The sequence below is a fragment of the Trichechus manatus genome, unplaced genomic scaffold (genome assembly GCF_000243295.1).
Source record: "Trichechus manatus latirostris isolate Lorelei unplaced genomic scaffold, TriManLat1.0 scaffold00203, whole genome shotgun sequence".
Lineage (NCBI taxonomy): Eukaryota > Metazoa > Chordata > Mammalia > Sirenia > Trichechidae > Trichechus > Trichechus manatus.
Genome location: NW_004444139.1, coordinates 1,597,935 through 1,612,364, shown reverse-complemented (window position 1 = coordinate 1,612,364; position 14,430 = coordinate 1,597,935). Strand labels below are relative to the sequence as shown.

The 14,430-nt window shown below is 45.0% G+C and overlaps 1 protein-coding gene across 1 annotated transcript in view; it reads left to right on the top strand.

The window, feature by feature from the left end:
* TFCP2L1 (transcription factor CP2 like 1) overlaps positions 1–14,430 on the top strand; it is a 77,684-nt gene that overhangs the window by 220 nt on the left and 63,034 nt on the right. The window contains exon 2 of the mRNA XM_004388010.1: positions 3,259–3,410. Coding sequence (XP_004388067.1) covers positions 3,259–3,410 — 152 coding nt within the window. The remainder of the gene's footprint in view (positions 1–3,258; positions 3,411–14,430) is intronic.

Below are 14,430 nucleotides of genomic sequence, written 5' to 3'. Positions count from 1 at the left end.
GGCGGGCCCGGGTCCGGGGCGCCCTTGCTGGGCTCCCGCCTCTCCGGCCACGGCGAGGTCGCTGGAGTCCGCTGTCCTCTCGGGACGACCGAGGGAGAGCCGCACAGAGAACCCCTGGGGACGTACAGACGCACCGCGGAGGACCCGAGGCCGGAGTTCGGCACACGCCCGGGAGGCGGGCGCGCGGAGCCCCGTGCCGGCGGCGGGCCGCTCCCCTGGGGACCCCGAGCGGGCGCGGGGCGCGCACCTGCGGGTCACAGCCCGCCCCAGCCCTTTCCCCTCCTTCCCGTCTCTCGTCTTCCCACCTGAGTCGGAGGAGAAGAGGACACTTCGGCTTTCAGTCTGGTGCCTGTCGGGGGAATCCAGCCCCCTGCTCGTGGCCCCGCTCCCTCGGGGCCCTCTCCTGTACCCCTCTGTCGAGCCCAGGGGCGGTGGGTACCGAGCGCGGCCCTGCCCGCCAGACCTAGCAGCCCACCCGGAGGGCAGGCGTCCCCTCCCGCAGGTGGTCCTGGCGCGTATTTGCCTGAGGGCCGCGCGTTTATTGCCCTTGATGGAAATCTTTCTTCTGCAGGGGTTTGACTAGTGCTTTACAGAGGGAAAAGTTAAGTCCTGCCTGTTTTGCAAAGTTTCCTCCGACCCCCGGAATCTGCCCTTTAAGGAAGGTTCAGTTCCTGGAGGATTGTTTTTCCATGTTCTGCAGCTGGCTGGGAGCTAATAGGCAGTCATTTCACTTTCTGAACTCGCTTGAACCAGCTTTAGCCTGTGTTTATTTCCATCCGAGTCACAGTTTATTAAATGTGCCTAATTTAACCCAAAGGGCATTTGATACCGGCTCCGGGAAAGCGCTTGGTGAGGCTGAAGGAGTCGCAGGGCACTGCAGCCTCAAGGAGAGCCACCCGCAGTGATTTTTTTTGGCCCCAAGGTGTAGGAGATGGTAGGAGTCTGGGGTGCGGGGGGTTAGGGGGTGTTGGAAGATTAAGTGTCCATTAACTGATGCTTATTTTTGTTCATCTGTATGCTAGAGTTTGAGTTTTGCTTAAATCTTAATTTGTGGCGATTAAGTATCTTGCCATAACTCAGAAATGAATTTGAAGGTGACCCTGGGCTGAGGGTGAGTGTAGTTAAAATGCCATGCAGTTAGGGAAGAATCCTCCCCTTCTATGGGAGGGAGGACCTCTGGTGGCGTAGTGGTTAAAGCGCTCAGCTGGTTACCGTAGGGTTAGTGGTTTGACCCACCAGCCCCTCTGCGGCAGAAAGTTAGGCAGTCCGCTTCCGTAAAAATGTACAGCCTTGGAAACCCTGTGGGGCAGTTCTACTCTGTCCTGTAGGGTCGCGGTGAGTCGGGATCGACTCGCCACCAGCGGGTTTGGTTTTTGGTTTGATGCATGGGATGAACAGTTTCCCCGTCTGCTGCTGAGATGGTAATTTATCTGTGGTATACCTCAGATGCCTTTTAGGATTTTGGAACCGCGTCAAGGGAGGGAGAGTGAGTTGGAGTGAAAGGTGCTATTAAGGCCGTATTGGTTCCTGAGGTCATTTTGGGACCATGGATGAAGAAGTCGTTTTTATGTCACTTCTTGGAAGTTGAAGGCTGGGGTTTTTGCTTCAGTGAAGGCCAGGGCACAGGAGGGGCACGGTGAATATGCGCCTGCTCCCCGTGCCCAGGCTCCAGAAGAGTGAGAATCTGGCCCTGTTCCTTGACTTTTGTGCTTTATTTTTGGTCCTGTCCTCGCTCTGTGGACCGTCTTGCTGCGTGTTGTCTGACCTCACCAGGAGAGTGGCCTTTACTCTCTTCCCCTTTCCATTTGATGTTCTCGTGACTTTTATTCCCTGGCAAATAAGGATGCTAGTCCTGAAACAAGTCACTCTTGAGTGATGGCTCCCTCCCACCCCACCCCACCCCCTTTTTTATTTTATTTAAAGGCAGCAGCCCATGGATTATTAACTTTACATGGTCTGGGCAAACATGACATTATGCAGTCCGCAGGCGAGCAGGCTTCTCCCCTGTCCCTAGATCACCACACGGGCTGGGAGTGTACTCCTCTTTGGTGGCAGGAGGCACGGTGCTGGGGAAATCCAGTTGGCATTGTGCTGGCATGGCTCTGGCTGCTGGACAGAGGCAAGGGACGCCCCCACATGGGCAACTGTCCCCAAAGTGTGCTTGAAGCCCGGCTTTGCCTTGAGAATTGGTTAGACATTGTCAGGGTGTGTGCCAGGCTTGTGTTTTAGAGACGCTCGTTTATTGTGTTGTACAAGGAACAGACTGTACCAGTGACTTTGCTGTTTAAACAGTGAAGTGGGCTCAGCTAATCTGGTCCATAACCCAGGATACACCGAGGGAGGAGGCTGATCGAGATAAAGGCGCTGGCATTTTTTGGGCATCTGTTTCCGTACTGCTCATAATTTAGAGGTCTGAAGTCTCTCCTGCTCACTGGACATTCGCCTTCTCAAGGGTTTTTTTCCCCCCTTGTGAGTGCATTTAAAAAATATGATTTAGAAACAAGTTCCCCTACTCACAAGCTGATACTATTTTTAATATGATGGGGTTTTTGTTGAGAAGTGGAGGAAAAGAATCCTTGGACTTCTCAAGAGCTTCCATTTGGATAAGAAAACGGAATTGAAAGCTTCCTTCTTGTTTTGCGTTTAAGAGATGTTGTATGACTCTTAAAACGGGGCTTATCTGCTGGTTGTGTGGTTTTACAAGGGCTGGGGGGATGTCTCAGCCTGGAAGAGTGAAACACACAGTTGCTGCGTTTTATAGTTTATGGAGCCCTTAGGGTACACATAGCCGTTTTGGCCTGAGGAGTGTCCGATAAGTACACTACTTTCCTAAAACAGGAAAATTGCTCTTTTTCATTCGCCAGACTAGGTTTTCATCGCAAAAGCAAGGTTCGGGACTAGAAACCAAATAGCGACTGAAGGTAGCGCTCCTGCCGCTGGTCCCTTTGTTCCAGAGAGATTTCTGTGGTTCCTGCATGTCCGATAACTTTGCATTGCTATCTCCTCGGTGACTGCATGGAATAAACCTCTTGAGGACAGTTCAGTGAACACAGAATCACAAAGGCTTGGTTGACTCTGTTTTAAAACACCTTAAGAGTATTTGTGATGCGAGGTGTCAAGGACTAAAGCTTCACGCTGAGGCCCTGGCTGTATTGCTGCTGGTACCAGTGGGCTGCAGCCACCTCTGCCTCCGACTTTGTCTTTGTGAGGTGGCTCCCTCTCCCTCTGCTCCTGACCGCTCCTCCCTGTGTATTGCAGTGATGTCCTGGCTCTGCCCATATTCAAGCAGGAGGAACCCCAGCTGTCCCCCGAGAACGAGGCTCGCCTGCCACCCCTGCAGTACGTGTTGTGTGCTTCCACATCCCCAGCCGTGAAGCTGCATGAAGAGACGCTGACCTACCTCAACCAAGGTAGTGGCTGGAACCTGGGGGCTGGGGCCCCTCTACTCCAAAGGAGCAGGGAGTTGGCCTGAGAGACCCATTTGGGCCTCATTACATTTTCACCATGGGCAGGGTGGAGTTTGGGAAGGAATCCCCGGGTGGTGCGAACAGTTAATGCGCTCGGCTGAAGGTTGGTGGTTCAAGTCTACCCAGAGGTGCCTCGGAAGAAAGGCCTGGCAGTCTTTCTGAAAAATCAGCCATTGGAAACCCCGTGGAGCACAGTTCTGCTCTGACACACATGGGGTCTCCGTGAGTCAGAATCTACTCAGCGGCAACTAGTTTTATAGGCTTTGGTGTTAGACTTGGGTTCAGGTTCCATTTCCTAAGAGGACCACTTCCCTGAGCCTCAGGATCTTCATCTGAGAAATTGAGATATCAGCTATGTTGTTTCGTAGGTCGAATGTAGATAATATGTACAGTAAAACGTGCGAAAGCCGGAACTGTGCAAGACGGAAACCTGTCAGAGAAGGGAAGGCAAATATTTTCCACTAATAGAGGGTGATAGAAAAAGGAAGGCTGCACCCTGTCAAAGGCGGAAAACGAGAGACCCCGAAAAACAGAGCCGTTCTGTCGGCTCTCACGGGTATCACTGGATAAATTTCCTCGTATAGGTCCACCAGCGGGAGATATGCAGTAATTGGTAGGTGTTATTACAATTACTATTTACTGTGACCGTGGTGTTCTTCCTAGACACAGATTGGTATGCCAGACCTGCTGCTCTTTCTAGAACTGCACCTGGCTGGTAACACGGAGACCGTGTCCTAAAGGACCACAGGGGCTCTATGCCACACGTGGTAGACAGACGCCCTTGGTGGCGATGGGGCCAAGGCGGCTCACCAGGTCCTGAGAGAAATGGTGTGAGCTTTGGAGTTTGGTTCCAACTTCTTAGTTCTCTGACTTTGAGCTGCTTTTCTTCTCTCTGTGAGCCTCACTGTTTCCACGTGTAAAACGAGAATTATAATGTCATGAAGTTTAAAAGAAAGAACGTGTGTGAAGTCCTGATGCGACAGTGGTTGTTGAGTAGCTCGTTCCCTTTTCCAGAACGCGTGGATCCGTGTCCTGACGGATGGGGTTTTTGTGGTTTTTATAAGAACAACATGACTGTGTTTATTGCCTTTCTCCCTGGGTCAGCTCCTCCACACCTGGCGCAGACTGAGTTCATTGCCCTTGTATACTGAGCAAGGTGCAGAGGAAGCGGGGGCACCAAAGTGCCCGAGAACTGAAGGGGGCTAGCAGTTTGTCTTACATGTGGGGTCTCCTCTCTGCAGAGCTCTCCTGCATTTGGGGAGCCAGCTGCGGGTGGGAGTCCACTCTGATCCTCAGGCTCTCCTCTGGCTGCTGAACTTGCCAGCTGCTGGGCCCAGACGCTCGCTGAGGCCCTAGGTGGCTCCCTGTCTGCCTCTAGGTCGGGACAGCCCTCCCCTGTTGTCGGCCTGACTCAGGTGGAAGGGGATGGCTTATCCCTTTGGGTAGCTCTGTTGGCCTCACAGCTGGATGGGGCCTGGCTCAGCAGAACGTCTCTGTGTATGCTTGCTGTGGAAGGGGTTCTGCCATTTTCCTTTTTCATGGAAGGCCACATGCTACCAACTCACTGTGTACCATTAAGCAGTCTCTTTCCTCTGCTTTCTTGCCTGAAGCATGGAAGTTAGATGATTTTTAGAATCCACTGGGCTCTGATGGGGTTCTTGTCCCTGGCCACATCCCGTGGAGCTAAGGAGTGAGTGGTCCGAGGCCTTGCTGCTGGGCTGTTACATGGCAGCCCCCCTCCCTGCCCACCTTTTTTTAGTCAACCAACTTTGGACAATGGCAGTTATCAGTCAGCATACTAGGTCTTTAAAAAAGAATTTATCTTCTTGCTCAATACAGCTACATTAAAAGAGGGGGAAATGAGTTACCCCAGATCTTACCATCCTGTGTTAATCGGATGTATTCATTTTTAACCATTTTTAAAATCACATTTTCCTGATTATTAAAATAATACACGTTCATTATAGAAAATTTGGGTGATTTACAAAAGCATAAGGAAGAAAATGAAAAGAAAAGAAAATTAAAGTCCCCTCTCATTTCCCTCAAGAACACTGCTGACTTATCTCCTTTCTGCATGTTCGGATCTGTAGCTTTTAAAATCATGATCATGCTGCAGACATCCTGCTTTTTTCATTTACTGTTTTTGTGATCTTTTCTCCATGTTCTTAAAAATGCTTTTAGAACTTAAAATTTTTGTCATGACTGCATAGTATTACATTACAGTTCTGTTACTTTCTTGACCCGTTATATGTTACGGACACGTAGTTTCCCATTGTTAGATGTTAAAGACTGCTGTGAGGAATATCCTTGTACATAAGTCTTTGTGTGAAATGTTGATTTTTTTTTTTAAACATGAATACCTAAAAAGTAGGATTACTGGATTAAAGAGTTTGAACATTTTTAAGGCTTTTGACACATATTACCAAATGACCTTCTCAGCAACATATACTATTTTAAACTCCGGCCGTCAAGTCAGTTCTGACTCATAGCGACCCTGTAGGACACAGTAAAATTGCCCCATATGTTTCACTGTCTTTTTGCCAATTTTCAGTGGTCTTATTTTTCATATGATAATTGAAACATGGAATTTAAGCATTTCTGTGATTGCTAAGGAGCCCTGGTGGTGCAGTGGTTAAGAGCTCACCGCTAACCAAAAGGTCAGCAGTTTGAATCCACCAGTCACTCCCTGGAAACCTTCTGGAGCAGTTCCTATAGGGTTGCTATGAGTTGGAATCAACTCGATGGCAATGGGTTTGGGTTCTTTTTTTTTTTTTTAATGATTGCTCATCTCGAATATTCTAAAATACATTTATAACCATTTTTGTTTCTCTGTTAATTATGTTTATGTTACATTTTTCTATCGAGGTGTTTATTTCTTAGAGTATGCCTTATATTAAGGCCATCAACCTTTTAGCTGTCATTTGTTGCAAATATTTTTCCTTGTTGGTTGCTGGTGTGATAGCTATATTTATGGTGTAGAATATATGTCTTTTTTTATGTTTAGAAGTTTATCCTGATGACCATAGTCAAATCTTTCAGTATTTTAAAATGTTTTTTTCTTCCATGCTGCAAAATACCTGTCCACCCCCAAATCACCTGAGCAGTTTGCTGAACTTTCTTTAATGGTTTCTAAATTTTAACATTCATGTGTGTATGGAATTTCCAGTGTGATAGAAAGATCTACATTTGCTTGGTCTTTTTTCTAAATCGTTAACCTCTTACCTAGTACTTGTTATTGCGTGGTATATATCCTTTCCTCACTGGGTTTAAAATGTCACTCTTAAAACATTTAAAAAACCGTATTCTAAACCGCGAGGCCCGAAGCAGTCCCTTGTATGAATCTCTCTCCTGACCCTTGATAGCCATTGATTGTTGAAACTTCCTTATTGAACTGATTACTGTAGTTTGAAAATATGGGAATAGAAATTCCTTTCCTCGTTCTTAGCCGTTCCCAAATATTTATTTTTGCAGATGAATTTTACAACAACTTAGAATTACTTCTGTACCTTTTTTTTTTAAAAAAAAAAATTCTTGATGAGATCATACTTTTTATACAATTGTTTTCTTGCTTTTATTAAATACTGTTCTTGTAATAACGTTTTTCATTATTAAAACATCTCACGCATTATTTAAAATGTCTGCATATTATCTCTTGAATATTTCTTCTTGTTTAAGACAGAATTATTGCCATAACTGCTGAAAGAAAATATGCAATGTAATGATTTTAGTGTCTTGTCCCTCCCAATAGAATATAAGCCCTATGAGGGCAAGGCCAAGCTTAGCTACCTTTTTACCATTGTATCCCCATGACGGGGGCCTATAAGCATATTTATATATATATATGTATGTATATATACACACACACACATATATATATTTTTGGTACTATTATCTGTAATGTTGTACCAGACATCTTTTTTCAGCATATGTTATAAAAAGTGGTCTATTTTTCTAAGTCCCGTGACAAAGTTTCAGGGGCCCTGGTGACGCAATGGGTAAGCACTTATCTGCTAACTGAAAGATTGGTGGTTCAAACCCACCAGTGGCTCCGCGGGAGAAAAGACCTGGCGATCTGCTCCAGTAGAGATTTACAGCCTAGGAAACCCTTTGGGGCAGTTAAACTCTGTCCTATAGAGTTGTTGAGTTGGAATTGACAGCACCCAGCAACCAATGACAAAGCTTAAGGCACCCTGGTGGCTAAACAGTTAACTGCTCGGCTGTTAACTGAAACGTTGGCTGTTTGAACCCACCCAGTGACTCCGCAGAAGAAGGACCTGGCAATCTGCTTCCATAAAGATTACAGCCAAGAAAACCTCATGGGACAGTTCTACTCTGTCACATGGGGTGGCTGTGGGTCAGAATCAACCTGATGGCACATAGCAACGTGACAGAGCTTACAGGAGTTGATTCTTTTGATTCAAAAAAGTAGTTTTGGCACATCGTTCAAGACCTTGGTGGTGAGTTGAAATATTTGCTCTTAAGTATTTGATATTTATTGCATGACTGATGCTTATTGTGTTATTTTTTGAGGCCATTTACGTCTTCTTCCTTATCTAATGATATGTTTAAAGTTCTCCGTAACATGGAGGGGTGCTGTGTTTTTAAGTCAGAAGGGTCATCGGACCACTGGATGCCCATTTCTTAGTGCAGTGTCAAACAGGTACCTGGACAACACGTGTCACATTCAGTGTCCTGTCACCAAGCCCAATGGTGAATTTTGAACATGGTGAAAATGCCTCAAAAAATAAGGAAAAGGGTTGGCTGCCAACCACCTAAGGGTTGGATAGTCATTGAAAAGAAGTTTTCAGACTTTGAGATAACCTCTGTCAGTGGCCAGAGGTCACTGTGGACCGATCCCTCCTGAGGGCTGGAGCCTGAGGGAAGGAATAGGGTAGGTGGGTGGTGAGGTGGGGTGGAGTCTGGGAAAGCAGAACCCCAGGCAATCTGGAGGGAATGCTGGCTTTGAGATAAGAATGGCTTGCAAGAGTGGCCTATTATCTAGAAAGTTTTGGAATTTTCTACCAAAACAACACTTGAGTCTTAAATATAGTACTGAATTTTCGCAAGAGTCTTACTTCCATTCATTCACGGGATAAAATTTCCTGTCTGCTGGAGGAGGGTGGTTCAGTCATTAGAGTCATGTGCAAAGTACAAGAAGCACACTGTCTGTCCTAGGAATCCTAAGTGGTTCAGGATGATTGGGGTTTGGAACACAAGGAACGTGGATGGTATGTATGGCCAGAGAAGTAGACCAGATGACCAGGAGCTCTGACCGCCCTGTGAAGGCGTACTTTATTTGATTATTGTTATTGCTGACTGAGCAAGTTGCCTAACTCCTGTGCCTCAGATTCCTCATCTGTAAAATGGGGAAAATAACATCTCTATGAAGTAGCTAGTATCCGTGGAAAGCATTGCAAACGTACCTGGCATGCAGTGTACAATCATGTTAGCTATTATTGTTAATAGTTTTAAGTGGAGACACGCAGTTCCCTGTTTTTCCTAATCTATTTTCAGAAGTTAATGAGGTCATCAAGTTGGGGCTTGGAGAATTTTTGCTATTTTTATCCTTTCCCCAGTTCAAAGATTAACGTGTGGTTGGCCCTAGCACTAAAAACAGCATGTTTTGGAATTGAGAGGCGGTGGCTTTGTCACAGATTAAAGGAAGGAAAGCCCGCTTTCCTTTTCTACTCCTTCTTCATTCATGGCACAACCAGGTAATAGACATAGACCCTGAGGAGACATTGCTTTTGCAGGGTGTTAAAGAAAATACCATTTGAAAAATGGGATTGCGAAGTACTGGTCTCTTAAATAATGTGAGCTGTTGTTAAGGAACAAGGCCCAAAGATGGGGACCACAGCCTCCTAAATTATTCATTTAGAATCTACGAAGCACCTTCTAATACTGTCTTTTGAGACCTCCCTGCCCCTGTCACACAACCAGGCTAGCCTGGGGAGTGACCGAGCTGTGCAGTTATGTTGAAGGGAGTCCTCGGAGAGGGGCACCCCTTGCCCAGGCACCTTTCTTTGGGAGTTCCTCCTAACAGGATGTGAGGCTGGGCACTTCCGTGAGGGAGCTCAGAAGCTGCAGCTCTGAAGGAGGGTGTGAGTGAGGCTTGCTGGAGAGAGGACCTTGAAGAAATGGAGAGGGGGAGAAAACTTGAAAGAAAAAAAAGAAAACTAATTGCTTCTACCTTTCCCTGACCCCCACACTTCACCCAGTGACCCAGTGGAATGGCCATGCAGATAAGAGAGATAAGAGCTCAAGCTGGGCCGTCTGGCTTTGCTCTTCTAGAAGGCAGGCAGAATTGCACCTCTGTCTTTTGCTAAGAGCCATCTTTTATTACCAGCTCTGCCTTTCTGCTCCAGGGAGGTCTTACCTGTAGAATTGGGTGAAATTCACTTTGTGGGTTGCCTTGAGAACTAAGCGAATAACAAATACCTGGCAAATAGTAAGCACACAGTTTTATTTTGTTTCTCCTCCCAAGTATATCAGCAACTTTGAGTTTAAGGAATGAGGGAAAAGATTAGCTACTTTGTTAATTTATTCTTTTTTCTTAGCGGAAGTTTTTTTCCAGATTAATTTTTAGCCTGATTTTTGGGCTAAACTGAGTAACATAAATGCCCTTAAAATACATTTATATGTTTTTAATGCTTTCCCCTCATTTTTTTCTGAATATAAAAGTAGAACATGCTTATAAAACAGAACAGCCAAGCAGTACAGAAATAAATGCTCTATAGAAAGCGTTCCATAATCCCAGCTTCCAGATTTTTCTTAGCCATATGTTAACCCATACATATCTAAAGATATAGAAACACACCCACACACATGCCTTTTTTTTTTTTTAAAGAGAAATGGGATCATATTATACAAACTGTTCCACACTTCCTTTTATTTTTATTTATTTTTTTTAACAAAATATTCTCAATGTCTTCCCATGTGAGAACATTAAAAAAATAAAAACCAAGCTGGTCTTTACTAGCTGCGTTGTGATTTATCATATGGCTGTTACATCCTTTTTCCTCTTGTATAAGAGGCTTGTTGCCAGTTTTTTCAGTTACACGCACTTCTGCAGTGAGCATCCATCTATACCTCTTTGCTTAAGCAAGAGTGAGGATGTCTGTAGGATCAAGATCTAGAAATAGAATTGCCAATCAGATTTGGACATACTGCCGTCTTGCCCTCCAATAAAGTACCGATTTGTACCTTTGCCAACAGTCACCTTCTGAACACTCGCTCATTTCCTCCCTTATCATCTGTACCCCTATCTTTACTACACCTGGAACGCAAACTCCTTGAGGCAGGGACCTCGGTTATCTTGTTCACTGCTCCTTCTAGCACGATGCCTGGCGTATTTAGCTTCTTTAAATGAATGCATGATGCCTGTTTTTCTGTACATGTGCTAATGCTTTTTAACCTTTGGTAATCTGTTGTTGGGTGCTGATGAGTTGGCTCCGACTCAGTGACCCTGTGTATAACAGAATGAAATGTTGCCTGGTCCTGCGCCATCCTCACGATCGTTGCTAGGTTTGAGCCCATTGTGGCAGCCATCTTGTGAAGGTCTTCCTCTTTCCCACTTACTCTACTTTACCAAGCATGGTGTCCTTCTCCAGGAGTTGGTCGCTTTTGATAACACGCCCAAAGTAAGCAAGATGAAGTCTTTGGTAATCCTGTTGTGTGCCATTGAATCAATTCTGACTCATAGCGACCCTATAAGACAGAGTACTACTGCCCCATAGGGCTTTCTAGGCAGTAATCTTTATGGGAGCAGATCACCAGGTCTTTTCTGCTGCAGAGTGGCTGGTGGGTTTGAACCACCGACCTTTCGGTTAGCAGCCGAGAGCTTAACCACTGTGCAACCAGAGCCCGTTTTTGGTAACTGGGGGGTGTGGGGAGGTGGGGGGTGGGTAGGGCGTTCTTGTTTTAATTTTCTCTTCAATTATGCTGAATATTTTTTCATATTTTATTTGGTTATTTTTATTTCTTTTTGCCTTTCCTGAGATTTACATATTTTTTCTGGTGGGATTTACATCTCTTGTTTATTTGTAAGAGCTCTTTGCATATTTGAGATATTACGTGTTGTAAATATTTTGTTCCTTTGTCATTTAAGTTTCTTCATTTCTTTGTTTATTCTTTTGCATAATAAATGTTTTTATAAATTTCTGTGATCAGGCTTACTTGTCTTTACCTTAATTGTTTTTGTGTTCGATGTCTCATTTAGGAAAGGCCTGAGTCAGGTTTCAGGGGCCACTGAACTATCATACTAGTTAGAATTATTACTTGAAAGAATCTATAGAGATTCTCTGCTGAATGAGGAAGTGTTTTGTTTCTGGTTTGTTTTCAAGGAGCCGCGCTACACAAATAGCTACCATGATTGTTCCAACCCATTCATTTCACAAGAGTGGAGAGGAAGCCTAGGGTAAGGAAGTGATGTTTCTGGGCCATACACCCTGCTAGGGGCAGGACTAGGATTTGAGCCCAGGTCTCTCAGTTCCCTGGCCTGGGCTGGACAGCTTTGGGGTCTGAAGAGGCCATAGGGAGAAGGACAGATGTTCTTTGTGTTTAATTAGAGATTGGTGTTTCCATCTTGGGGTCCTTGGGTGGCGCATACAGTTAACACACTTGGCTGCTAACCGAAACATTAGAGATTTCGGGTCCACCCAGCCGTGCCTCAGAAGAAAGACCTTGTGATAATACTTCTGAAAAAATCAGCCATTGAAAACCCTATGGAGCACAGGTCTACCCTGACATACATGAGGTCGCCATAAGTTAAAGTAAACTGAATGGCAACTGGTGGTGGTTCCTACCTTATTTTTCTCAGGACTCTGTGTTCCTTTGACAGGTTGCTACGGGATAACCTTCCTTGTGAAGCTGTTCATGAGAGAAACTCATTACTAGGGTGGGTAGGATGTTACCTTGATTGAAGGCCAGAGATGAACAGTTGACCTTTCTGCCCCTCCTATGTTACCCATCACCTATCTTACAAAGGCATGCCGTTGGGTACCTTAAGGGATATCTCGTCCTCCAATCCCATTTATGGATGGGGAAATTGAGGTCTGGAGAGTAGAGTAGACTTGTTCACATGTGTAGTGGGTTCCTGGAAGTCTCCTGGAGTGCAGTCTTGTCTTCTCTCCCAGTTGGCTCCAGGACAGTGTTATCTCAAAAAATCGTACTTGGACCATTGCCGTTGGTCTCCAGGAGTGCATGGTTCCTACTTTGCTAGAACTTGGCTGGTGGGGGAGGCAGGAATCTGTTTGTACTAAGTCATCCAGGTGGTTGAGTCTTAGGTATGCTAAGGTTTTTAGCCACTGCATTGAGGGTGTGACATGCTCCTAATTGCTGCTGTTCTCCACCTCTTCCTTTCCTTTCTTTCCATGGCCAATAGGGCTGGACCCTGAAAACAAAGCACCGTCCCTACTCCACTCTTGGGTCTGCTTTGCAGGAGGAAGACCTCTCTTGTGCCTAGCGAGGTGGTCTGTGCTCTGGTGGATTCAGGAGTTGTTTTTTTTTTTAAATAATTTATTTTTTCTTGTTGTTAAGAGTGTTCACGGCAGAACATATACCAGTTCAAGAGTTTCTTCATGTACCATTCAGTGACGTTACTGCATTTTTCAAGTTGTGCAATCATTCTCACCCTCCTTTTCTGAGTTGTTCCTGCCCTCATTAACATAAACTCACTGCCCTGTAAGGTTCCTATCTGATCTTTCAAGTTTCTGTTGTTAATTTGATCCCATATAGATAGTTCTTAAAAGAGCACAATGCTCAAGGCAGACATTCTTTACTCATAGTGACCCTATAGGACAGAGTAGAACTGCCCTATAGGGTTTCCAAGGAGTGGCTGGTGGGTTCGAACTGCCGACCTTTTGGTTAGTGGCCAAGCTCTTAACCGCTCTTGCCACCAGGGCTCCAGTTCTTTACTAGTTAAGCTACATTATTGTTTGGTTTTAAGAAGACTTCAGGGGATAGTTTTGGTTGAAGGTTTAAAGATTATCTCATGGCAGTAGTTTTGGGGGTTCATCCAGCTTCCGTGTCTCCAGAAAGTCTGGAGTCCATGATAATTTGAACTTGTGTTCTGCATTTCCCCGCTTTTGATCAGGATTTGTCTGTAGAATCTTTCATCAAAATGTTTAATGATGGTAGCCAGGCACCATCCATTTCCTCTGGTCTCATGGCAGAGGTGGTAGTTGTTGATGGAGGCAATTAGCCCCACATTCCTTCTATTCCTGACTCTCCTTCTTCCTCTTTGCTCCAGACGAATAGACACCAATTGTTGTATCTTGGATGGCTGCTTGCAAGCTTTTAAGACCCCAGGCACTAAGCCACAAACTAGGAGGTAGAACAGAGGCACTAAACGTGTTATTAGGCCAATTAACTGGGATGTCCCATGAAACCATGACCCTAAACCTCCAAACGAAGAAGCCAAATCCCATGAGGTGTTTGGTTGTACATAAACAGTCTCAGCAGCTACTCTATTTTTGGTCATTATTGTAAATATATCTATCAGACAACTTTTGCCAATTCAACTTTTACAGGTGTACAACTTTATTAATAGCATTTGTAGTAATTGGCTAATTGGCTGTGCAACTCTACCCTTAATCAGTGTGATTTTTCCATCACGGTAAACTGAAACTCAGTACTCCATGAGCAATAACCCCCCACTTCACCTGCTCCCTTCTGCCCCTGGTAACCACTGATAAACTTTGGTCTCTATACATTTGCCCATTCTTACCTTTTTGTATAAGTGAGGTCATATGGTATTTGTCCTTTTGTGATTGGCTTATTTCACTCAGCATAATGTCTTCAGTTCCATCCATACTGTAGCATGTATCAAGACTTCATTTCTCCTACAGGCTGAGTAGTATTCCATTGTATGTATGTACCACATTTTGTTTATCCATTCATCTGTTGATGGGCATTTAGGCTATTTCTTCCTTTTTTTTTAATTGTACTTTAGGTGAAGGTTTAT